The sequence below is a fragment of the Dipodomys ordii genome, unplaced genomic scaffold (assembly GCF_000151885.1).
Source record: "Dipodomys ordii isolate 6190 unplaced genomic scaffold, Dord_2.0 Scaffold46, whole genome shotgun sequence".
NCBI classification, from domain to species: domain Eukaryota; kingdom Metazoa; phylum Chordata; class Mammalia; order Rodentia; family Heteromyidae; genus Dipodomys; species Dipodomys ordii.
Window position 1 is genome coordinate 4,662,150 of NW_012267262.1, and position 27,296 is coordinate 4,689,445.

Genomic DNA, 27,296 nt, shown 5'->3' on the forward strand with positions numbered 1-27,296 from the left:
TCTGTATCTGAATATAGAATAACACTTCAAACCTCTAAATCTGCAGGGGTCTCCAGTCTCACTTAAGGTCACCTTTAAAGAGATGCTTCTCTGGCACTCTCACATCCTGTTTTCTTATGCTTTGCTTGAGGCAAATTTACCAAGCCCAGCAATCCTTCTGGTTCACTCTAGGCATCCAATACAAAGGTACCTTTTAGGTGTGAAAAGTAGGGGCTCAACAAAACTCTGAGATACAGTTGAGAAAATTCACACTAATACTTCTCTTTTTTAGTTGACACTCTAAACTATCATTGATTATTGTTTTATGTTGTATGGCTATTAAGAAGTCATTATATTTAAGCTGGAAGCCATCTTTTTCTTACAAAAATATAAAACTATTTTTTCCTAAGAAAGCATGTATTTGACAGTAATTCAGGTGGAATCTGAATGGAATGATTTTGACAAAGTGACTGCAAAAGAGGAAAAAATAGTAGCATAATTGCCATGATAGGTTTTAATGCTCATGGAATAAAAATAATAAAAGTAAAGCTGTTATGGAAACAGAAATGTGTTCTGTAAATGAACTTTGCCTCATACATATACACATTATTGTATTTTATTTTGCTTCTATGACCAAGCAGTTGTATTTCGTCATTGGATATGCAGCTCAAATTGTCACCTTTGGAAGTTAATAGGAAATTGGATGTGAGAAAACTCTGGCAGTTACAAACCAAAGTACTGATTTTTCCTTGGAAAATCAGTTCTGGGCTGGGAGGGTGGCATTTTTCTTTGTAAATGACAAGCCATCTACAAGTGAGTTGATTTGTATATGCCTAGTTATATCTGGTGTGGATTCTGGTATTGCCTAAAGGGCTGACACTCACTCACTGCAGACGTTATTACCCATTGATTTTAATGCACTGGGATTTTAAAGCAGATCTTTTTTAAGAATGTTTTTAATTGTAACCTCATTAAGAACAAAAATAAAAGTGTAATTAGATTAATTCTGTGCATTTTCATCCTCCTTAAAATCAAAGTTGATAACAAGTGCATTCATTTCCTACCGGTAATAACTTCAAAATGAGATTAAAGGAGACATTGTATGTAAACTTGATCTGGCTTGCTCCTCGGGGAAATATGAAATATGAACTGGTCTTTCTGAGTAGGAATTTCTGAACAGTTGGTTGGCTTTTTTCCCCTCTGGGTTTTTGGTGCATCTTTCCCTTTACAGAGAACCAACTTTATGTCAGTCTTGGACAAGTGCGTGATCCAGGTGTGGTATTCAAGGCAACGTTGGCTTTCTTAGAACTTAGCAATGCTAGTTATTGGTTGAGACACACTCATTTCAATTTTGTCAACCCTCACATCTAGGATGATGATAATATTGTTTCTATTTTGCGGTGAGGGAATATATGAGTAAGGTGTGAAGAATCGATAGATAATATATAATTATCACGGAAATTATATTAGAACGTGCGTGTGCATGCGCACCACACAGAAACACACAAGTTGCAAAAACAAAAAAATCCTAGCCCTTGAATATCTGTTTGGATAAAGTGGTCCTTATTTTTTGGTATTTTGTATTTAGAGTTCTGCTCTTTCATCTCTCAAACTGAGTGTTCTAAGCTTAGCTTACTGTCTGGTGCCTGTTACAAAATATTTGGAAAAATACAGAAAACTCCGAGACACACACTGCTTTCTAATACCACCGTTCTGAGTTAATTCCTGTTAACATGTTGGGAGTCCCCCCCCCCATAGTTTCTGACGAGTGTCATTACAAGGAAAATAACTCCTTCAGGTGAGTGAACTTGAGCCCCCATGCCTCAATGCCAACAGCGAGTAGGAAACCAGATCGTTTGGTATGAGAAGAAGACCTGCAAATCTCTAAAACCCAGGACCCATTAGACTTCTTCATCGTCCCAGACCTCTCTCTCCCTCTCTCTGTCTCTCTCCCTTTGTGGCCCGCATTTATCGGTTACAGAGCTTGTAGTTGCATTGTGCGTTCAGGGTCCAATTCCGAGACGCTGCTGGAGTGCTGCCCTGCTCCCCATCCGCAGCACGCAAGTCATTGAAAAATTTTAATTAGAACCATATTTTAAACACGTTCTCCTGAGAGACGTTCCTCCAAGCACGGCTTCCTCCAGCGAGAGACACCTGCCGAAGATGCTCGGGGTCTGATGTCTTACTCCTTGCCAAGCAAACCCGTTGGATATCGGTGAATGAGATGCCTTCTGGCCCCCGCCCCCCTTCCCCCCATCCTTGGGTAAGAGCTGAATGTAAGGATCGGTTCCGGCTTGGGGCTAAGCAGAGTGACCCGGAGCGCCACGCGGTGACCAGCGCGCGCGCACGGGGCGACCTTTGGCCACCCCTCCCTCTGCGCACCGCCTCCAGCGCGGGTGACAAGGCGCCCTCTGCGCCCGAGAGCCAGCGCTGAACAATCCCGGGGCAGGGCTCGCCTCGCCGGTGACATCACTCTCCAAGAGACTCCCCGCTCCTACTTAGTTCCTGCCTTCCTGAAGCCTCCGAACCTTTGTAGGTCTCCGCGGGTCCGTCGGCGGCGGGCCGCTGTGGAGGACACTCGTCCCTTGCTGGTGACAGAACCGGGCACCGAGGAGCAACGGGACCCTAAAGAAGCAAGGAAGCCAAGCAGCGAGGGAAGGAGGACCCCGGCAGGAGACAACATGAAATTCAGCCCAGCTCACTACTTGCTGCCTCTCCTGCCAGCGCTTGTCCTCAGCACCAGGTGAGTCCAGGAGCGCGAGTGACCTGAGCGCAGGGGCGCAGCCAATGCGACGTGTGTCCTACTGCGGGTCACTGAGGAGAACCCAAGGCAGAGCGCTTTGCATCTCCCGCTCAGCCCAAGTAAGGCGTTAGCTGCATGAATGTCTGGGCTCTAGCAGCTATCCCAGCCCCTTTGGAGAAAGTCTCAGTACGGCAACAAGGAGGGAGCCCCAAAAGCTTCCCAACAGAGGGAAAAATGTCATTAAAAAAATCTTCTGCCGTACTAGCCTTGATCAGAAAACACGCAGTAATAGAATAAAATAAAGAAAGAGGAAGTGGGGAGATGGAGCATGGTCACCAGGCACGGTCATTAGGCGCTTCGTTTTCATAGTTGGGGAGCTGCCTCAAGGGGTCTGATGTTTCATGCTCCCGTAAGCAGAGACCGCAGGGAAGAATGGAAGACACTAAATGTTGTACAAAAGTTCCTGTCCTCCTGAATTAGTCTGTTTTGACATGTTGGGGTAGGCTTCATGACAGTTGTTTTCTTGTAAACAAGTCTAATTAAAGAATGAGAGGGGGTGTGAATAAAAGTTTGAAGACATTCTTGGAGAGCTGATGTGGAGACCCTAGTCCAGAACAATTAAGTACTGTATTTCATCTTTGGCTAGAGATGAGACTTTAAGCCTTAGCACAGAGACGCTATTTTTAGTGGAGATTTAAAATGCAGTGACTGAGAGTAGTTTTGTGACTCTCTACTGTTGATGGAGTCCAAAGTTGGTGTTGGGTTGGCTTTTTTTTTCTTTTCTTCCATTAGAACAGCACAAGGGTGGCCTGTTTCATTGCCCTGGATGAATTTTTTTTTCCTTCCTGCATGCCCCCAGTATTATACTGGCAGCAGCCTCTTTGCCTTGGCTACTGTGAAGTAAAATAAGCCACACAGGGTGAGGATTCTTTCAAATCTGCATGAATAGAAACACTATCTGATTGTGCATTTGGGTAAAAAGGAAAGGAGGGCCAGAGAATTGTAACAAGTTCTGAAATAGCACGTTATCTGTTGAAAATCTAGAGAATAAAATTATTGGTTCTATTTTCCAGTCTATACTTCTTTCAGGCCTGTGCAATATAACTTTCCTTTTTGTACAGAGACTATTTTATCTAACCCAATAATTTTTGAATTTTAGTTCTTTTGCTGGCATACAAAGCTCAGAAAAATACCTCAGAATAAATCAAATTTTGAGTTTTACTTCATCTAAGGGATGTTCCTTACTCCAGTTCATAAAATGCACATGGTATTGAAGAGAACCATTCTGCATTTCAGTGTTATCCTAACTCACTCCAAATACAGAGCTTGTTTTAATCTTCATGGTTAGCTCTAAGCAGACTAAGGAAAAACTACACATCTCAGTATTCTAGTGATTGCCACCAGCAATAGTATGTTCTTCTTTAATAATTATATATATAGTCTGACACAAAAAGAAAATCTCTTAAGTTTGTATACATATGTAGAAGTCTGTCAATCTATGGCTAAACTAGTAAATATTTGAGCAATGGAAATCCAGGCAACAGTCAGTTTTAAGAGTGAAATTCTCCAGAGTTCTGAAAGAACACTTGCCTTTCAAAGATGCAATAATTTAAGGGCTAAGAAGCTCTATAGTCTCCATCTTCCAAAGTTTCAATATTAATTATGTAACATGGGGGTAATGGGCTGTCAGCTCTCTCTTTCATGAGAATGTTAATTTCTATGAGATAAATGTCTTTAATAAAAATATGAACACAATTATTATGAAAATTGAAACATTCATCTCCAGGTTTATAGAGATATAAAACTTCTGTAAATTAATTGTAGATGAAAACTGAGATAGGTCTTAATATTGTAGAGAAAGAACATGCTGGGCTTAAAAAATGAAAATTTTATAATTAAGGACACATTATTAGGATTTTATTCTGTACAAATTTATTCTACTGGATATCCAGATTAGGTTGTGAGAGATGAGGTAATCAGCACTAAGAACAAACTTGAAAACTAAATGTGGTTCTATCAAGATATCACTTTATAAGAAGAGAATATGCTTTAAAGAACTCTAACCAAAGGCCATTTTCTTGGCACTCTTTCACAGTTCCTACATGCATATGTTGAATGTGCAGGTTAGAACCCAATGTGAACAGCTCTGTGAGAACAGTTGCCTTAGTAAGGTTGAGCCTCTAAGTCCTGCTGACAAAAACTGTGTAGCTCAGCCATGGCCACCTGTGACAGGGCATTTTTCTAGCCAAAGACTTCTGTTAACTCTGTTTCCTAGTCAGTGGTCCCTTATATGGACACATAACACTTCACATGTGTAAGGCAGCATTGAGGCCATTCATAGAGGGTGATAATTGCTTGCTTTCCCCATAGCTTTTGGATGATGGCACTTTTTTTATTTCTCTTTCTCTTTTCTTTCTTTCTCTTTCTGACAACTTTTTCTAAAAGATGGGGAAAGTAGAGCTTGTAAAGTAGACCCTTGATGCAAAAGCATATTTTTTCCATTATTTCTTTCTGTAAATATAGCTCTTAAATACTTTGACATTTGTTTCCAAATAGCCCTAAAGTTTCTCTGTATTAGACACAAGATCACTGATATAAATGCTGAGAAAGCTAGTCATTTATAAGGAGATAAGTGGTCACTCTATTTATATTCTTTCTACAGTGATGACATTGCTAAAATAATCCTGTCTTCAAGTTGTAATTTACTAACTATGCTCCTCTTCCTCCTCACTTTTTCTGCAGCAACTTTTTTTGTATGTTTTTTATTGTAAAAATGCTGTACAGAGGAGTTACACTTACATGAGGAGCAAGGTAATGAGTACATTTCCTATTGAGCATTCTGCAGCAACTTTTGAGTCAGAAGCATACACACACATACACACACACACATGTACACACACATACAATTCCATAAATTTGTCAGAGTAAATATATCATTGTCTCCCACCATCAGAGTCATTTGATTTTTCCTGAAAGATAAATGTTCACATTCAACATCAACTAAGCATTTTCCACTATTTTCTGGTAAGCCCCATAGTGTCAAAAAGAACTGTTTAATTTCTTAGCATATTTTCCCTCTTGTTTAGAGAGTACATATACATTCAAAAAATGAAGTTAATGGTTTGAATAATGTAGCTAATACAAAGACCCATTTAACCTGTGCACAAATAAATATTGTAAAAGAAAGCAAATATATATGTTGATTGAATAGCTTCAGAACAGAATAACTGTACTTTTTTAAATAGCCTTATTCTGTAGAAGTATTAAATTGCTATTCCAAGCCAGCCAGTAATTCTATTCAGAGAATAGTGTAGGTTTTAAAAGGAATGGTAGGGTGAAAGACTCTTTAGAGGTTCTTGGTGAAAAGAGATTCATGGAGTGCTGGAGAAGGCTTGTGCTTTAGTCGGCTGAACCTCTGTTCTTTTGTGTTATGGTTAAACTCCTGATATCTTTGGATTGCTAAATTTTAAATGACTTAATAGGGAGAAAGACATATCAGGGGAGGAGAGGTCTACTGATTTCTGGTAGTTATCTGTCAAGCAAGCACTTTGAGCAGATGGTAGGTTGTAATCCTCCCAATAGGCTACACCTACGAGGTCTCTCTTGGGTCCTCTGATCAGCAGTCATAACACATGTTTACTTTAGGATTTATTTTTAGATGATATTATGAATTAATGATGCCTCAGGTTATTTGTTGTGTGCCCTTTTCTAACCTCTGAATCATACTGATGTGTAGGATAAAGAAAACGACAAGAAAGCAAACAGGTCAGTTCACACACAACATATTCTAAAGGAAATCTGGCCAACTAAAGAGAGTTGAAAGAACTTGATGGAAAACCAGTCTGACTTCAAGTTTACTGAAATACTTCCAGTGATATGAAAGTTTTCTTCTAAGCTCAACACATACCAACTAGTCTGAAATATGGATTCTTTAGTCTAACACCATCTATTATATTACTTTATTTATGATAAGAAATCTACCATTCTGTGTGCATGACTAAGATAAATACCTTTCACAAGAAAATATGATAAAGAAATTTTATTGACTTCTAAATCTGCAATTCTGGACATATGTGGCTATTTCCAAAACCAGCCTGTAAAATTACTTGTATGAGTATTAGCTTTGTGGATTAAACTTTCCTAAGGTCAATAATAAGGACATCTAAGACAATATATACCAATTGTGCAATTGTCTGAAACCAAATTCCCTGTAATTGAAAGCTCCCAACCAGAGAGCCAAAATCATTGAAACCAATGAAGATTGTGAAATTATCTATCTATCTATCTATCTATCTATCTATCTATCTATCTATCTATCTATCTATCTATCTATCTATCTATCTATCTCCATCTGAGTTTTGTAACGTTGTGCATAAGTACCTATTTTTTAATGATTTGGTGGTTATTTGCTAAAATCACCATTGAGATAGGGCTAAATGATTAAATCTGATTGAACAGTGTTGCAAATTGTTTCCTTCTCTGGAAAATTTACAGGTAGAAGCTATTTGAACACACACACACACACACACACACACACATTTTGGATTTATCTGTGATGGTTTCAGTCTACATAATGAGTGTCTGTCAGCTGTTGTGTGAGACATCAAGACAATAAAATAGAAAACTTGTAATTACATGGCCCCAGAACCAGCACACAAATAAATGTAAAAGACAAAGTTGAATAGCTACAATAGTTTTATACAAAGCTCCAACTCTGAATCTAGAGAGAATAAATAATGCCTATAAAAGCATCAGAGGTAACATCTACTTTCCAAGTCAATGAACCAAATAAATGTTGCCATCAATTCCAATACTAAGAAACTTTCCCTAGGTTCCTCAAGTAGGAACTAGTACTGCTCAGAAAAGCTACCTGCAATAGATGTTATGGTGAATGAATGAGTTAATTTATGTGAAGTATTTAGCTATATTCTCTTCAGAAAACAGTAAGCACTCAGCAGGGTGTTAACCTATTCAGCTATTACCACCCTGCTATTACCATTTCTTCTTTAATTGATTTTGACAAAGAAGAATAAAGAAAATCTTGAATGTAATTCAACTGAATGACACAAGAAACACTTATCTCAAAAAAAGAGAAGAAGCAGGAGTTTCAGTGAGGATTCTTTAGTAGCTCAGCTACTTAATAGTGTTTAGTCCTATAGTGTCTAGATGGTTTGATGAACAGCATGAAAATTAGAGTCATTTAGTTTAATCTCATAAACTCTGATTTAGCACAAAAGTATATATTTAGTTACTTCTGTTCCTCTTTAAAATGTAATTGCATTTACCCTGTATAACTCATAATATCTAATCAAAGCTATGAACACAGGTATCAGTGAATAAATAAAAATAAGATGTTTTCTAGCTATATAAGTAGAATAGATTTAAATATTTCTTTGAAGTTTGTTCTATGTGCTCACTGGTTTCATGATCCATTAGCAATCTCTAAAGGTACAAACCTTTAGAAAAATTAAAGGAAGAAAATATATTGAGATTTTTTTCTAACATGGAAAAGAATGAGATGCATTCATATAGAAAATGTTAAACCCTATTCCTTACAAATTGTTCTATGAAAGGGAACTCATGCTAAGACAGTTTTCAAATAGCTTTAGAAGTGATCTAGTTTCAATTAGTTTGCACATTGTCATGACCTCTTCAGCTATGCCTTGAAAAGGAGACTATTACATGAAGAAATGTATCTTTTGTTCACCATAGGCTTCTGAGTGTGCGAATTGGGATTAGTGACCCTCTGAACAGTATAGGGATGGTCATTCAAAGGAAGTAAAACATACCGACCCTGTTGAACGTTCGTCAGAGAAAAAGAACATGCTCACTAAATTTGTAGGAACTTTGCTCATGAATATAAGAGGACAGAGTATTAAAATGACAGTATTCTGCTTATTCACAATCTGAAGGTCAATCAAGCAATCAGTGATCTCTGAGCATGCCTTAGTAAACACTGGGAGATGCCATTAGACCATAGGCGGTGATTGCTGTGCAATTATGTCTGACTTATTTACAAATTGGCTTTTGTGTGCTATAATTCCTTCAAGTGTACTTTAAAGGGTCCACTATTGGAAAACCTGCTGTAAAACATGGTTAGAAGTGAGATAATTGATGTCCTGGAATACTTGAGACTTATCTAGGGCCACAGAGGAAAAGCAAAACTAAAACCCAGAGCTCTTCATCTTTGATACCATGCTTTTCTATGACCTTTCTTCCATTGTGCCTATAACATATCCAGACCCATTCTAGCTATAAAGCATAAACTTGTTTTAAAACAAAATCTCTGTTCACATGTGATCATGATAGAACAGCAGGCTATCGATAAAGGGGAATACAACAATAAAGAGGCTGGCCATTTCTCACCATGTTTTGGTTGAAGAGTGGCTGATCTAAAAATTTATTCTAGATCATCGTTAATATCCAAATGAAGGATCTTCCCCTTATATCAAAAGGGAACACAATTTATTTCTCAACACACACTCCTAAACAAGTTCCTTTTGATCTCAGATCTCCTGTAAACTGACATCTTTGGTTCTGAGACATAATCATTACAACCATTTCACCTGTATGTAACTCCTCTACACTTGGTCACATACTCCTCTTGTGTGAAATCAGTGTGAAACGGAGTGGTGTTGCCATAGGAAGATGGTGACTATCTTGGCAAACTGAGATCTGCAACATACTCACATCCAGCAATAACGTAAGATGACATTAATTTTGTTTGGTTCACATTTTTCTATACTTTCATCATAACATATTCATTGTTTATGTTTCTATATCATTTTGGAGTTCAGTGGTATTTTATCTCACCCTACCTTCATATGTCCTAACATTTTTGCCTTTGTAGATGTGTTTTTTTATTTTTTATTTTTTCTAATCATGTTGACTTAAAGTTCTTATCTAGAAACTGGAAAAGTGATAATGACTGGAGAAAATGCCTTTAAGTGATGTTGATATTGTAATAGGTCACACAAAACTATATCATGTGGTCCCTCAATAACTAGCTGAGATAGTTTTGCTATTACTTTACATAGATTAAAATCTAGTGAAAATGTATTGGATAACACTAAGAAATATGTAATTTAAATTATTAAAAATAAAAAAGAAATTGTCCCGGGCACTGGTGGCTCATACCTATAATCCTAGTTACTCAGGAGGCTGAGATCTGAGGATCACAGTTCAAAGCCAGCCCAGACAGGAACGTCCATAGACTCTTATCTCCAATTAACCACCAGAAAACTGGAAGTGGCACTGTAGTTCAAGAGGCAGAGTGCTAGCCTTGAGCTGAAGAGCTCAGGGACAGCACCCAGGCCCAGAGTTCAAGCCCCACCACCAAAAAAGAAAAAAGAGAAATTGGATGTTTGGTGGAATGTTACAAGTGTTAGAATTGCTTTTGAGCAAGCACAAAGCTCTGAGTTCAAAGTCCAATACTACCAAAAAAACCCATAATGTAGACTGGTATATTTTAAAATTATAGAATTATGGCTTAATTCATTTTATTATTCTGTGTAGCAGAAAAGAGTATTGAAAACTTTCTCTGATGACATTAAGTCCTAACCAGTATGGCAGGAAGCATTTTAGAGAGTACCGAAGAAGAAAATGTGATATTGCAAATTCTAACCTTGTTGATAATAAGCGAGTAAAGGTTACGGACATTTACTCCATCATCTCCTTGTTCTTTGCCTTTTTTCCCTCTTATTTAAAGACAAAGGAGCTGAAAGTATGCAGTGACTTGGTGCCCTTTCATGTAGTCACTGCAGATGAACCAAGATAGTAATTAGTAAGGGTTAATGCAAATTCATTTTATATCCTCTGCTGAGGGCATAACTTCCCGTGGCTTCCTTCTCTTAAGAAGATTATGACAATTTCTCATTTCCTGCCTTTCAGACTCTGATTTGGAGTTGCAGGTTAATAGTCTGGAGGATGGAGGAGGAGAATGGAGGTTACTTGAGATATTTACCCTTTTACATGTGGTTAAAATCTAAAATTATAAAACCAAGCTAAAATGTAGGATTACATGACCTTAATATTATTGTCACATTTATGATAACAGGCTTTCTCTCCTAAGTTTGGCAAGAGGGTTAATAGGATAGAGCAATATAAAGCAAGTCAAGCTCAGATAATCACAACTCAATATACTGCCCTGTTATTTGAGCAAAATTATCAGACACATCTTACCTACTGAAGTGTACTTGCATTTCACCGCTATCTTTAATGTCTCTCATCTCACACTAACATGGTTCAACAAGTCAAATTTGTTGGATATGATAATTTGAGATCGTGTTTACCTTTCCTTATTAATTAGGAACAAAAAAGTGGAACCAGAATTTTCCCTTCCATTATATGAACCTAACTGGAAGTCAGTTTTCTACCATCCAACCCTATACTACTTTGGAACACCAATTTAAATGTTTGTAATATCCTCAAAGGAAGAAAAAGAAAATAATGTTACTTGGTCCATTGTGGGTCTGAAACTCCAAATTTTATTGGGAAAATGTTCTAAAATTAAAGATAGTTATCAAAAGTTTATTTTCATAGTGTCTCATTAGGGCTTCTATAGAGGTACATTGTTTACTCACAAATGTCAAAATAAAAGGTTACATCTTAAAATAGAATGGCTTAAGCATTCTAAGTCACTGAACGCCTGAATTTTTCCTACTGAGTAGTTCCAACATGGGCTTGAATTCTACTAAGTGGTTCAGGAGAGGAGTGGAATGGCAGAGGTAAATGAGGAGCCTTGCCCCATGGAGATATTTGAATACTGTGCATAGAAAGAGATGTTGGTAGCAGTATCCTTTCTTCCAAAAAACAACAAAAAAAACTCTTTTTCCCTCAGGCTTGCCTTCATTCTTTACCTATCTTTGCAGTTAACTAAGTCTTTAAGATTAGGCAGGAGAGAGGGTAGGAATGACATAAGAAAATGCATGAAAAATTAAAGTGACATTTTGGCAAAAAACAGACAAGGTTGAAGAAGCTCTGTGTTGTTGAGAGCATTTAGAATTTCTTTTCAGATACCACAGGGAGAAATGTGAGCTCATTCAACAAGAAAACTCACAGAAAAAATGGGGAGGGCATTTCCCATTTTTTTTAACACTCTAGGAAGACATTGGAATATATCAAATCCTTCCAGCGTTTTCTGCATATATCTTTCAGATTCAGTGGACATTTTTATGGAATAAAGACATTTCTGTAAATATGATAATAGCATTCTGTCACTTAATCCTAGTATCTTAAGAACACACTATTTTAAGACCTGTTTTTATCACCAGGGAGACCTTAGTTTAAAATATATTAAATGGCTAATTTATTCTCCCCAGCTAGAAAGTGATCAGCAATCTAGAGCACTCTAGCTGGGGCCCAGTGTCTTCCTTAATGATTGAAGTTTCTTCTTTACTAAACTCCTTGCTTTGCCACCATAAAATAAAGACAAAAAAAGAAATGAAGAAAGTGATCAAAATTCAATTTAAGGCTAACTTTCTAAGAGTGGCTTTGTGAATGAAAATTGAGTGCCACTTATAGAATTAGGTCTCTGTGCAAAACCACTCAGAAACACAGTTACACACAAGAATGCTGAAACCAAACCATGTTCACAAAATCTACATGGTTTCATGGAACAAGATCTACAACATTAAAATACAATTAAATCAGCCATAAAAATCCAGCCTTTTATTTGATGGCCTACCAAACTGGAGCTAGTATTATAAATCCTTTTTTTTCTATGCAAATTTATGCTTCCTCTAAAAAATTGAAATGTCCTAAGATAGATGTTTCTCAAAATTCCTCATCATATCAGAATGAGAATATCCTGAGTACTTCTTAAAAGATAAATTCTTTTCTACTTGCCCCAGACATATACTAGTAATTACAAATAAGGGAAACCATGGGACCTATGTTTCTTTAGGCTTGGCTTACTTCACTTAATATATTTTTTCTCCAAATCTTTCCATTTCCTAACAAATGGGGTGGTGTCATTTTTTCTGATGTAGCATAGAATTCCATATATATATATATATATATACATATATATATATATATATCACATTATCTTGATCCATTCATCTACTGAAGGGCATCAGGGTTGGTTCCATATCTTAGCTATGGTAAATAATGCTGCAATAAACATAGTTGTGCTGGTCAAAAGCTATGTACATATGACCAGATAAGATAAAGTTAAGCGAAACGAACCCCAAGATAGGGACATAAGGGGATTTTTCTTTCTTTCTATTGTTTCTAACATAGTTATAAGGTACCATGTAATCTTTTTGTTGCTTTATATGTTCCTCTCCCATGGTATAACCCCTGTTTTCACTGTATTTGATGTCGGTATAATTTGGGAAGGGAAAGGGAAAAAAAACAAAATGTTTTAATAGGGTTACAGGTTGATACATTTTAACAATGAGATGTACAAGACACTGTGGAAAAATGAACTTTACAATTTAGGGGTGGGAGAGAGGAGGTTGGAGGGAGGGAACGGGGGGAGTATAGTTGTGGAGGTGGGAGGGAAGGAATGGTAGGGGAAAAACAAAGGAGGAGGCAACAATGCTTGATAAAAAATGTACTCATTACCTTGCTCTTGTAACTGTAACCCTTCTGTACAGTATTTTCACAAGCAAAAAGTATTAAAAATAGATTCTTGTTCCTGCACTAGTCTACACTAGTATGGTTAGTTTCTCTGAGGTAAAACCAATTATATTTTTCTCTTAATGTGGAATATGATGCTTTCTATAGATATATGAAAACTACTGACTCAGAATTTGAGAACTACAGCATTTGAAACAAGCTGTCCTCCTTGGCATTGACTCAGTAGATGAATATTTTCTGAAGTCAAGTAGAAAGAATTTGGTGATGTTTCGGCCAAATTCTCATCTATTTTGAAGATGCAGTTAATAGGCAAGTTTCTGATATTGTACCACAGTGTGTTTTTTCAATCAAGTTATGTGAAAATTTGTTTTCTGTATCAAGGATTTTTTTTTGCAAAGGACAGGGGAAATATTCAAATAAGTTCAGTAATTTCAGGGGAAAAATTCAAATAAATTAAATAATTTCACATTATTTTACATGAATTCATCAAGAGAATATTCTGCTTAGAGAATGCATGACTGGGAGGTGAAATCGTTTAGATACACTGAAAAGAATGGAATCTTGACTCTACCTCATCCCTAGCTTTTGTCACTCCAATTTAATAAGAGGAAATAAAAAAGCCAATATGTGGAAAGGGTGCTATATAAATGAGACTTTATTTCTACTGGAAGTAGAAAAATCAGAATTTGTAGACAAAGTAGGTGTACTAAATAAAAGTTTTGACTTCTCACTTAGTGCCAGTTGGTTTTTCCATGGTGTAGGAACTACTTATTTTACAGAAGATTTTTCTAAACTTACTTGGTAAGGCAACTCTGGTTTTCATATTTCTCTATGGCTCTTCCACTCTGCTATACCAGTCATATATCTCACGGAGGATAAAATAATCAAGAAATAAATTAATAAATTGATAATAAATAGTAGCAATTATGTAATAGCTGACTTCAACCGGGTTAATCTTCAATAATAAACTTGGGAGGTTGTTGCTGATATGGCCATCACTCTTAGATGTAGAAACTAGACTCCACAGGGCTGAGATTACTTGTCCAAAGTCATTCCATACTGCTGCCAACATAAATTCTACCCTCTATGGGACTGGCACCCATACTTTTAACGTACTACAGCATCTCCTAGTGTGCAAAGCAATGCATTGCACTGATTTAAATTTGTGTTGCCTTACCTTGGGTTTTGGTTTTGTATGCATATTGTTTTTCAAGTAAATAAGTAGCTAAAACTATCTATAGATATGGATGTAAGGAAAACAAATTGTAGCTTTCTTTTAGACATCTTCACAGACATCAGATAACAGAAAGTGCCTCTTAAATTTAAGTTTTCCTTAAAGCTTGAACAAAATATTGATCTTCTTTTATTCTGAAAAAATAATAATATATTGTCTTCATGTGGGCAATTATCTTCATGTGGGGGGTGTTTCACAAAAAATTCCATTGAACAGTACTTTACTGTCTAGTTCCAGATGTCTTCCTAATATTAGACAAGAGACTTAGGAACATTGTGCAGAAATCAGGCTGACCTTTGTTCAAACTGCAGCTCAGTACCTTCTGCCTTTGTGATTGTGCAAACCTATTTCAGTGGCTGAGAATCAAATTTTAATTTCAAAAATAATTTATGGCTGTAGCTAAAGCCTATTATGTTTATTCTTTCTCTGCGTTATGGTTGTAGTATGAATTTTTCTGGGGTTACTTGGTTTAATGCTTTTCAGTATCTAATACAGCTCCTTACTTTATAAATGAAGATGTTAAGAATTAGAGAAGTTAATAAATTTAAGGTCACAGAATTCATAGAGGATGGAACTGGAATTTGAACCCATGATTTAATAGGCATGAGCCTCAAGGTTGGAATCCTGACACAGTAAATGTTAGCACTAAAATTTGTGGCGTCAAGATTTCAGGAAATAGCTAGGGCAAAACAGAGCTAGAGGGAGGAGACTTGTCTGTGTCATACACTCTCAGGAGTGTGTAAACTGAATTAGGGTGTTGTGCAGGTAGCTTATAGATCTGTTTGCATCTTAGCCCTTGGGCTACCTCTTATGTTAGTAGTATCAAATTTTGTTTTACAGATGTGAAAAGCAACTCACCACTTTAATCCATATGTTTTGAGAATCTTAAAACTTAATAATAAATAAATAGTAACCATAGAAGCCAGATTTCCCTTAGGAAATTTATCTAACTGGAGCTGACCTTCTGTTGTTAGTCAGAAGATGTCACTATCAAAAAGAGTCATGTTGGGCTGGGAAGGTGGCTCAGTGGTAGAGCGCTTGCCTTGCAATTCATGAGGCCCTGGGTTCGATTCCTCAGCACCACATAAGCAAAAAGAAAAAAGCCAGAAGTGGCGCTGTGGCTCAGATTGTAGAGCACTAGCCTTGAGCTGAAAAGCTGAGGGACAGTGCCCAGGCCCAGAGTTCAGGCCCCACGACCAGACCCCAAAAAAAAGAGTCATGTCACTGGCTAGATTTAACCTAGTTACAAACTGAAACATCACTCTTAAAACTGACCTAAAAGAAGCTTGATTTCACATTGACGTTATTGCCTGGAAAGTATACATTTGTATAAGTTTGTATCTCCACACATATAGGTATAGATGTATGCATGCATATGCATGAAATACATACTATATATATATATATATACATAAGGATAATTATCATATGTTAAAGATAATACCTATTACATGTAGCAATCTAGTTTTCTGAAATCTTATTCTTTATAACAGTCTTGGTTAGGCAGCACTCTGTGCTTTCAGCTTAATTCTAATTATTGCTAGAGTATTTCTACCTTCCTCTCTGAAAGAAATTAGGCATGAAAATTTAATACTGTACCCACTTTTTCAAATACTACTTTGCTCAGTTGACATCATATTAAAAGGACTGTGAAAGATAGCTTTGAATTAGTGTTGCACATCTCATTGTGACTGAGGCAATCACTGGTGTTTTATAAGGTTTCCACTTAAGCTCCTATATATGTTCGTACATATTCACAACATCTGTGATGATTAGTAATAGCCTCACTTATGAATAAGGAGACTGTTAGTGATGCCATTTCTGTTGTCCATACCTAAGGCTCTGAGATATACCTTTATGGCAGTCCAGTTGTGAAAGTCAAAAATCCTGACAAGGAGGCACACATGGAGGCAGCTACATGCACATTTGTGCATGTATGTATAATTTATTGGGATATATTTTCTATGGTACCAAGAGAGTTGGAGCAGAAAGATCAGAGTTGGCCTCATGACTGACTTCCACAACTAAAAGAAGAAGCAAAGAGCAGAATGTGGTGTTAAGAGCAATCTGGAAATAAACTAGTGATTTCAGTTTTCATATTTGAAACGTGAATCACAAGCTTCTAGTATAAGGTGCCGTGCAATACTTGACAAGTTTCATGAACTGTGGCTCTTTTGCCACCTTTTTTAATAAATTTCATAAGCTAATGTTAGCAACATCTGCTTGAAAACCTTGCAATGTTAATTGGCTTAGATTCAGTTTTTTTTTCTTAGTATATTTTAACAAACCTCAAATTACAATGGTTTAATCAACATGTAAATGCATTTCCCTCTCAAAGCATGTAGTAGGCTGGTGGCTTCCCCATGGTATTCAAGTAGGTAAACAAGTCATCAAGCTACCAAATACGTATATCCATCCAGATATATCCATCCAGATGGTCCCTTAAGTGACATGCAGATGGCTCTTGAGATGATGGGGACACTTAGGACATTCCACCACTATAATGGTGTCAAAGGTACTGTTACGAAGTAGACACAGTCTTTAACTTATATCAATATAATTAAGTGATGATTAGCTATATGATCATCTATTTTTTCACTTTTAATACTGTATAGAGTGCATGAGGTTCCAAAACACTTATTTATTTTATTGTGAAGATGATGTTGTATAGAAGGTTACAGTTACATGAGTAAGATCATGAGTATATTTCTTGCCGAGCATTGTTATCCCCTCATTTGTTTTTCTCTTATTATCCCTTCCCTATCATACACCCCCCAGTCTTCCCCCTCCTCCGAAGTTGTACAGTTCATTTCCAAAATGGTGGCTTATGAGTATCATTGCTACAATGGGTCCTTCTGTGTCCTTGTTTCAACATTTTGCTATTCCCCTTCCCCTCCCCAAATTAGACAAATATATATATATATAAGATGCAGAGCACCAAAATCAAATACAGTGACAACAGGGGGTATATCATAGGGGGAAGAACATGCCATAGAAACAAAAGAAAATCACATAGTATGTTAAAAACAACAACAATAAAGAGAAACTGCTTGTGTCCATATCTTGGGGTTCATTTCACTTAACATCTTATATGGTCATATTGAGTATACATTCTTATAATTAGGTGTTGTATAAGATGATTTTTTCAACTATAGAACATTGACCATTATAAAGTACACTAAAGGTACACTAGGCTAAGCTGGATTTCTAGTGGGATGTTAGATTAAGTTATCTTTCAGTTTACAGTATTTTCAGCTTAGAATGATTTTTATCAGGACAGAACCCCATCATAAAACAAGGTCTCTCTGTGCCTACATGTATATAGATGGAGAGATAGATAATAGATAGACTTTATATATATATATATATATATATATATATATAAAACACATGTCTATATATGTATTGTATTGTACTTAAGTACATATGTGTGTATACATGCATATAAATGTATACTTATGCTTAATGAGTATATTGGTATAAATATAAATATAATAATATTGCATCATCCTAAATTTCATCCTAAATTCATTTCTTTCTAATATAGTAGAAATTTGAAACATTGTAGTCCTATAAAATCAGTGCTGTAAACACAGTAAAATTCAACAGAGTAGATTTGCCTACCTGGTTACTGAGGAATGTGGAAACCAGATAATTCATATACAAACTTCCTTCAAAGATAAAAAATACTAAAATTGTGATTTCTGATATCATGAAAACTGAACATTAAGTGGCTTTTCCCTGCATAAAAACTCATGAAGGGTGTCATTTTTCACCTAGAAGAAATCTCTATGGAAAAGACAATATACAGTCATGGTTATTCTATTAGTAATCACTGGTATAGCAGGTCCATCATATTTTTATAAGTAATGTAGCACGTAAGAAAATAAAGAATAAGGTTTTTTTCTGGGTCAACACCTATATCTTAGAGCACATTCAGATTTTGAGAAGTATGTATTTAATAAAACAATCTAAATTATATTCATATTTTAACTATTTTAATACAATTAAAGAAGAAATACTGTTATTTTACATATGCTTAGGATATTTACAAGCAGGATCCTGATGATTTTGCTTGTGTCTCTTTTGTGCCCTCATACCCTACAGTAAGTGAAAGGGACAGGATTTGAGCCCTTCATTCTGATTCTAAAGCCTAGGTTGTACCATGGAAAAATCAGTCTATGACTTTTATTTGTACCACAGAAATGCTAAATTTTGGAAAGAAATAAGTGAATTGCTTTTTCAAAAATAGGTGAATTGGTCTTTTCAGGAAAACATCAGCTTTTGTTTCTTTGTGACCTTTCAGAGGCGATATGTAAACAGTGTTAATCCCAAAGAAGAGATGAAAATGTGATAGGCCAGGAAAAGCAGCAATGTCTAACAGAATGCTAAGAGGAGGAAGTGAGAAGCAAGCTCATCTAGTATTTGAATGTCTGAAACTACGGTGCGTTCTGCAATGTTGTCAGGGCTCCCTGACAATCAGCTTATCTAGCAGGGAAAGAGCAGACCTATGGAAGACGGGACATTTTAAAGATGAATGGTGAGCATGGTACCCATCAGTTCACATAAGTGGTACATCATTGATATTAAGCCAGGTCTGCATTTGTGGCAGAAAAATCCTCCACTAAATGCTGGGTAACTACATCTGTTTTCCTTTATCATCCAAGAGAAGTTAGCAGAAGGAACAGGAAAGAGAGGGACGGAAAGGAAGGACAAAAAAGCACACACACACACACACACACACACACACACACACACACACACACACCAGAAACAAGACAGGTGCAGAAAGAATGGCTGCTTCTCTGGATCCTTATCCATGGTGAAAGTGACAGCATGGCAGATCAGAAAGAATTGTGTGTTACTCTGTTCTTCAATACTACAGTGTAACATCTGCAGGTAAGTGACTTTGCAAAGAACAACAACAATTTACTTAAGTTACAGTTTTCAAGACTGAACATTTATGGTTGGGCAGCTATCTGCTTCAGGATCTGATGAGGTCTAACTGTGTACAGCATTGTGGCAGAAATGGGAGCAAAATTCAGATCTCCAAGCAGGAGGCTAGCATGAAGAGGAAAGTTTAACTTGCTCTTTAACAATTATTATTATATTTGTATCTTGTCAGAACTAACCAAAAGATAGGAGAGGAATTTCCTTAATCTCTTTGTAGGGAAACATCTCTTACTAAGCCTCCTTTCACACAGTTCCACACTACTTCCCCACAGCCCAACTGAGGACAGAACTTTCAACACAAGAAGCTTTTGGGGGACACATTCAAACTCTATTGAAACCATTGCAAATGGAAGCCGAGTGCTGGTGGCTCACACCTGTAATCCTAGCTACTTAGGAGGTTGAGATCTGAGGATTGCAGATCAAAGCCAGCCCATACAGGAAAGTCTCTATGAGACTCTTATCTCCAATAAACCACCAGAAAACCAGAAGTGGCACTGTGGCTGAAGTGATAGAGCACTAGTCTTGAGCTGAAGAGCTCAGGGACAGCGCCCAGGCCCAGAGTTCAAACCCCACGACCTGCCAAAAAAAAAAAAGAGAGAGAGAGAGAGAGAGAGAATATGTTTATTTAGAGCTGAGTGACACTGGGAGAATACTCTATCACCATCCAAAGGGAGCTGAAAAGGAGGGTCACCCTATAGGACTGTAACATAGTGTGACAAAGTTGTGCTGTTGTATTAAGGAAACTCTTATACTAAGATCATGAACTGGCCTAAGGAACAATGTGTTGATTATGTATTTCATGTTTTCAGGAATGCCTGGGTGCCAGCTTCACACAGAAACAACTGAATATCTGTTGAGTGTATAAAGAAAATTATAATTTTATATTACTGGGGTTTGGACTCAAGTCCTCATATTTACTAGTGAGTACTCTATATCTTGAGTGAGATCTCCAACTAATTTGAGCCCCAACTCCCCATTATTTTAATGATTTATTTCATGTAATCTCTTGCATTTTGTCTAAAGCCTACCCCAGACAATAATTCTGCCGCATAGCTAGGATGGCTAACCACATAGCTGAGACTGTCTACAGACACAACTATTCTTGGTTTATTTGCTGAGAGGGCAGGCATCTGTTAACTAACATTTTGTCTAGGAGAGTCTTGAACCATAGCCCACCACGTCTTTCTACCTCATTAAATAATTGGGGTGACACACGTGAGCTACCACACCACAACCAAGAGAAATTATTAACACAATTTTGTATTTTAATGTGTAATCCTACATGCATGTAGCACAAACATAGCACTGAAAAAATTAAAATGAAAAGAGTTCTCTCTGCTGCCAATGAGGGAAGCAATACACTTGGAACTAGCATGGAAGATGAGGAGAGTTCTGTGAGAGCCCTCAAGCTCAAGGAAAGGCAAATGCTTACAACCCAGTACTGAGTGAAAGAGGCTTAAACTCTAGAGTAGCTATTTTCTTATGACTCCTATCAGGATCTCCAAATAGGAAAGTCTGTGAACTGTTATTAGCAAGATCAAAGCTATGTTGAGCAATTACTGTGGTTAAAACATGTTTCCTGTCTTGAGCTCTCAGTGCTTGTAAGTGCTTGTTAAGGATTCTGGGAAACTCATCTAGAGCTTCCACTGCAGAACTTTTTCATCTACCTAGAACATTTTCTTTTCTTTTCCCTCCCCTTGCAACAGGTGATAGATTCAAACACAGTGCTCAAAAGGGAGGAAACTAGCCTTGCTGTGAGGATCTATTTTCAAATATACTCTCTCTCTCTCTCTTTTGGCTGTTGTGGGGCTTGTACTCTGCCTGCCTAGGCGCTGTTTTGGAGCTCTTCAGCTCAAGGCTAGAGTTCTACCACTTGAGCCACAGCGCCACTTCCGGTTTTCTGGTGGTTAATTGGAGATAAGAGTTTCAGGGACTTTCCTGTGGGGGATGGCTTTGAACTTTGATCCTCAGATTTCAGCCTCCTGAGTAGCTAGGATTACAGGTAAATATATTCCTGATACCAAAGACCAATAATGAATGACATTTGGCTACAAGAAGAAGAATATTAATACATTTACAAAGAACTTGGTATAGGCCAGAAAATATTCCTGGAAATAATGTAAATTGTTTGGGATCCTAATTGCTTAATAAATGAAGATTTCATAAAATAAGAAAGAGATGAGCCAGGAGTTGTTAGCTCACTCAAGTAATCCTAGCTACTGAGGAGGCTGAGACCTAAAGATCAGGTCTGAAGCCAGTGTGGGCAGAAAAGTCCCAATGAGACTCTTCTCTCCAATTAACCCCCCTCCCCAAACTGGAAGTGGCACTGTGGCAAGTAGTAGAGCACTAGCTTTGAGCACAAAATGGCTCAGGGACAATGCCCAGGCCTTTAGTTCCAGCCCTACAACTGACAAGAGAAAGAGGGAGGGAAAGGGAGAGAGAAAAGGAGATAGAGGGAGAGGGAAGGAGAGGAAGAGAGAGGGGTTCAGTGCAAATTTTTTCTTGGAAAAATAAACTCTTGTAAGAGGATAGCAATGTGCCAAGGCATCAAGGAATGGTAATAATAATAATTAATAATAATAATAATAATAATATTCACTAGTAGTCAAGGACTTGTCTCTGGCTGGTACAGCAGACACCTGCCTCAGGGTGAATTCAGAGTATGTTTACCTCTGTCCTGAAGATAGAACTGCAAGCTCCCCAGGACCTGAGTGAAGCCATTTCCTTCAGGGACTTACTGCCATACTCAGCTTCTTTGTCCAGTTATATATTCCTTCCAGCTTCTTATGGAGGTTAAGCGGCCATTCATCACAGGAAAATACAATTTCTAAAGGCAACTTTTATCTAGGAAAGCTTACTTAAGCCAGAGCTGGATATATCTGGTTTGAATCCCAGTCTTTCATGTTAGTCTTTATGTGATTTTGAATGGTCTATTAAAAATGCATGTATGATATCTTGTAGGAAAAAAGTCAGTTTCTTCAGAAATCATTGCTGAATGTGAGGAATCATTGATCTATATAATCTTCATTCAATTTCATATATACTTTTTCTCAGACATCTAAACAATTTCAAAAAAATGGCAATGCAGGTATTACTTACATCATTAATGTATTTATTTGAAACAGAACCCATATTTTTGTCTTAATTCATTTCAGGATGTTACCAGATGAATTATAGCAATAAATGTGAATCTAATGTAATGAAAAATGGCTATGTTATTAGCCAAGATTATTTTCATGTTGTATCTAAAAAATGTGCATGTAAGATTTTAATTCTATAAAAGCTGTACATCTTTACATCTAGAACATTTTTCCATTCTGTATAATATTGTTTCATTTGATTTTTAAAATGACATGCTCCAGAATCAATCTTTCTTTCTTTTTATTTCTTTTCTTTCTCTTTCTTTCTTTCTCTCCCTCTTTTCCTTCCTTCCTTCCTTCTTTTCTTCCTTCCTTCCTTCTTTCCTTTCATCTTCCTCTCCAGTACTATGTATGAATTCAGAACTTTGTGCTTGCTTAGCTACTACTGTATTGTTATTTCTACCTGGCTGACTAGTTATTTCTACCTGGCTAACTTAAATCCATATCCTCCAGATCTCAGCATACTGAGTAGTTAGGTTTACAGGCCATGAGCAACTGGCACTTGTCCTTGGATAATTCTTAATAAATAAGACTTGATAAAAAATTGACAGTATTTATAGTTTAGATATTGTTTTGCCTAATTAGTATGATAGGTAATCTAAACTACTTAGGCTTAGGTGAATTCATAGGCTTGCTGTAGCTAATTAGCTAACTAATAGTAAAATCAGAATTTATATTCAGTGTATTTTGATCCTAAAAATCTAGATTATTTATCAATAATTGTTAAAGACCTTCAATTATTTGGAATAAAATTCTGATTTCCTATATTCTCCTATTTATTAGTCTAAAGCTAGACATTGAGTGATTGCAAAGTAATTAGAAATCTGAAGAATACGCTTTTATTCTTGAGAAATGATTCTATTCCCTTTGAAACAAATTTAAGAAATAAAACTGAAGAAAAGTGTTCAAGGAATATTTGTTAAGATTCCTTATAATGTTTTCCTTTTACTGGGTCTTTAACTCAGGGTCTCATTTTCCCATAGCTGATGTTCTACCACCCGTTTTTTATTCATTAATCAGTAAGTGTTCCAGACTTTTCTCCCTGAGATAGTTTTGTAAAAGTGATCCTTCCACAGTATTGCTCCCTCAGTATCTAGGATTACAGGTCAAGAACTCCTTATGATGATTTTGAGAATTGCAATATTAAAATCAATATTAAAATGATATTATTTTCATTCAGATTACATTTAAAATTCCCCTCTTGCAAGTAATGACAAAAATAAGTTTCTGGTACTTGCCAATCTGATCATTATCCATTATCTATTTAACTGCACCCTTCATGTTTCTTACAAGAGATCTCTCCAAGAGATCAACTCTTTTCTTTTTTCTTTTTTTTCCTTTTCTTTTCTTTCTTTATTTTATTTTTTTGACTGTCGTAGGGGTTGAACTCTGGGCCTGGGTGCTATCCCTGCACTCTTCAGCTCAAGACTAGTGCTCTACCACTTGAGCCATATCGCCTCTTCTAATTTTCTAATGGTTATTGGAGATATGAGTCTCATGGACTTTTCTGCCTGGGCTGGCTTTGAACTGTGATTCTCAGATCTCAGCCTCCTGAGTAGCTAGGATTACAGGTGTGAGCCACCAGCGCCTGTCTCCAAGAGATCAACTATTATACCACTGGAATTTATGCTGATTTATGTTTAAATTTATATATTATTCTTTACCCAAAATGGATATGTAACACTCTACTAAGGAAATGTGACAGAGAGACCAGACCATAATATGCAATTCCTTGTCTATTGAGAAAAGTTTATTATGTTATTCAGTAATTTATTGAAATTTATATTTATAAATGTTTTTCTGTGAAAGTATAAAATTATATTTTTTGTAATATATGGGATTCTCAATAGAAACTCAGAAATCACAAGTGGCAAAAAGAACTCCAAAATGTTGTTCAATTCAGTCATAGATGTACACATTTGTATGAATCATTTATGGTTTTGCTTTCCCTTCCTGTAGATAACAGTTTCATTCCCCAGTATTTCTTTATGGTCATACATTAGTAAGTTTTGGAGTAAACAGAAGCATATTTTTAGAGGGCAGTTCAAGTAATTCTGCTGGCAATAATTCCAGTGGATCCTGGCAGCTGTAATTCCATCAGATTTCCTGTGAGCAATTCTCCACCAGTCTTGAAAATCCTCTGATACAACTCCTCCAAAGTTGCTTAAGTATTAGGTAATTTATAGTTGCGATAATTTAACTTCACAGAATTGTGTAGTTTTCCAAGTTAGGTAATGAAGTAAGACAACAAATGAAATAGAAGAATCAGATACTAAAATTTAAACATTTAGAGCAGGACCTGGCATCTATACTTACTCTAGGTATTGTGTCAGTTATCAGAGAGCAATGATAAATCCTAGCCAAGTGCTGGCTTGTTTTCCTTTTTATTTTGAGGCTTGAATTCCGGGATTTATTTACCACTTGAGATCTCTACTACTTCAGTGGTGCTCCCAGTTTTCTACCTTTTTATTCTATTTTAGCACATATCAAGGACAACTAGATGCATTGTTCATTTTATCAATCTTTTCTAGATACAAGTTTATATACATACCCAGAAATAGTATTTTGCCCACTACTTGGTCCTCTCTTAGACCAGTCAAGTTGGCTGACAAGTAAATATCACCTATGCCAATTTTGACTAATGTGTTAAAATTTCCTAGTTAATTTCTGAAAAGTTCTTGTTGAAGTGGAAGTTTTGCAAATCCCAGGCACAAATATATGCTCTTCTTCTTCTAAGACATGACTCCCTCTCTGACGTAACAACAGTCTTTTGAACGTCAATGGCAAATGTGACTAAAACCTAAGGAATATGTTAAGATGAGGATTTACAGAAAATTTACGTTAAGTAATCCACATGTGCCTCTAGAGGATATATAATATGATCTGTAGTAAAATGCATTAATAAATCTTGAATTAATATTACATTAGTTTCACGGACTTGGTGGACTTTAAAATTTTCAGAGAAAAGACTGATTTAATAGGTATCATTTTATAAAATACTTTTCTCATTCCTATTTTCTCCTGAACTTTGTAGGGCATAACTAGTTATTTTCTATGAAAATTTTGGAAATACAGAGGTTATTAAATGTGTTTTTGTTGTTGTTGAGAGAATAAGATATAAACTGTTATTCATGTCTTCAGTTCAAAAACAAATTGACTAAAGGAACTGCATTCTAAAAGTGTATAACCCAGAGGACACACACACACACACACACACACACACACACTCTTCTAATAAATAATGGAAATGAGAAGATCTGATAAAATATACATTTCAGGTGTTGTAAAGGTATATTGGGCTATTCATCGAACATTTGTTTGTAATACTTTGGGTACATTATTATTCTCAGAGACAGCAGGAACTTTATATGATCAACTTTAAGTTCTACTGGTGCTTACAACAGGTTCTCTATCAAGATTTCCAAGGGTTTCAAACAAGTCAAGAATGTGGTGGTGGTCCTATCCCATGTGTTAGCTCTGGAGTATTGGAAACTTTTTGAAAATACCCAGTACAATTTTAATTACTTATCTATGAGTTTCTATACTTCACCACATCCGAGCACTGCAATTTGGTATAAACTTTTAAGAAAATAGACTGCCTTGCAGCTGTTTAATTGTAGGTAGTGATATCAGAATATTAAAAAGAAAGTAGGCCTAGAGTCTCTAGGGCAATGTTTCTTCTGAAGGAAAAAATAAGATCATATTTCAAGGTTATGGAAGGGAAACTTGGACTTGAAATTTGAAGATACATGGTACACCTACTTTATGAATCAATTCATCATTGCCCTTGTTACTTTTCAAGATATAATGAGACAACTCGCATAGAAGTCGCCACACTTGGTTTAATTAAGGGGAAATATATTTGGAATTACAAGTTTAATAACTCTGGTTCCAGTGAAGCAGATCACAATGAGGGAGCAGCTGCTTTGCAAGTCAAAGCAGATGGTGCCTTTCTTTTCCACTTAGATTTCCCTTTTTGAAATGGCACGTCCACCGAATACAAGAAAAGCTCTGACTTCAAGAATTCTGTCAGGAAGCATGGTTATGGAGGAGGCCTATTGGAAATGTGTCACAGTTTGTATGCAAGCTTTCTTTGGCCATTGATTTGTAACCAGACCATGGAAATCGTTTTATTCACAAAGAATGTGAGGAATTAAACACTAGAGTAACACCTGTGTTGAGTAGATTAATGTTTGGCCTAACTTCCCAGAATTTCCTCTAATAAGTAAAAATAGCATTTTTTTAAAGTAACAGGAAGAACATAATAGCTGAGAAGACATCATTAAAGAAATGCCTTGAGTGAAAGCCATAGTGTCAATTTGTCCTACTGAGGTTTTCACAGTCAGGCATATCTATGGTTTAACATCAAAGCTAAAACCCCTTGTGTCCAAAGACAGGGAATCTTGCATAAATATTCACATAATTTTATGAGACTAATTCTGAAAGTCACCCCCATCTTAATTCTCTTAGATTGCTGAGCTGTTGGTTCTGATTTCCCATAAGACAAAGAAATCCATTTCATTTATGTAATTATACAATGCCAAGATAGGAGTAGCCCCGGAATTTGAATGCATTGGATGGGCTTGCATAGTGGAAGTTCTAAATGTCCTTAGAGGGCAGAATGCGAGTCAGGCTTATTAGTGTCCTGCATAGCTCATACTCA

General features: G+C 36.5%; 1 protein-coding gene across 1 annotated transcript in view; it reads left to right on the top strand.

Moving 5' to 3' along the window:
• Positions 1-2,660: 2,660 nt before the first annotated feature.
• The window catches only part of Luzp2 (leucine zipper protein 2), a 354,582-nt gene continuing 329,946 nt past the window's right edge, over positions 2,661-27,296 (top strand). The window contains exon 1 of the mRNA XM_013019604.1: positions 2,661-2,722. Within this exon, the coding sequence (XP_012875058.1) occupies positions 2,661-2,722 (62 nt within the window). The remainder of the gene's footprint in view (positions 2,723-27,296) is intronic.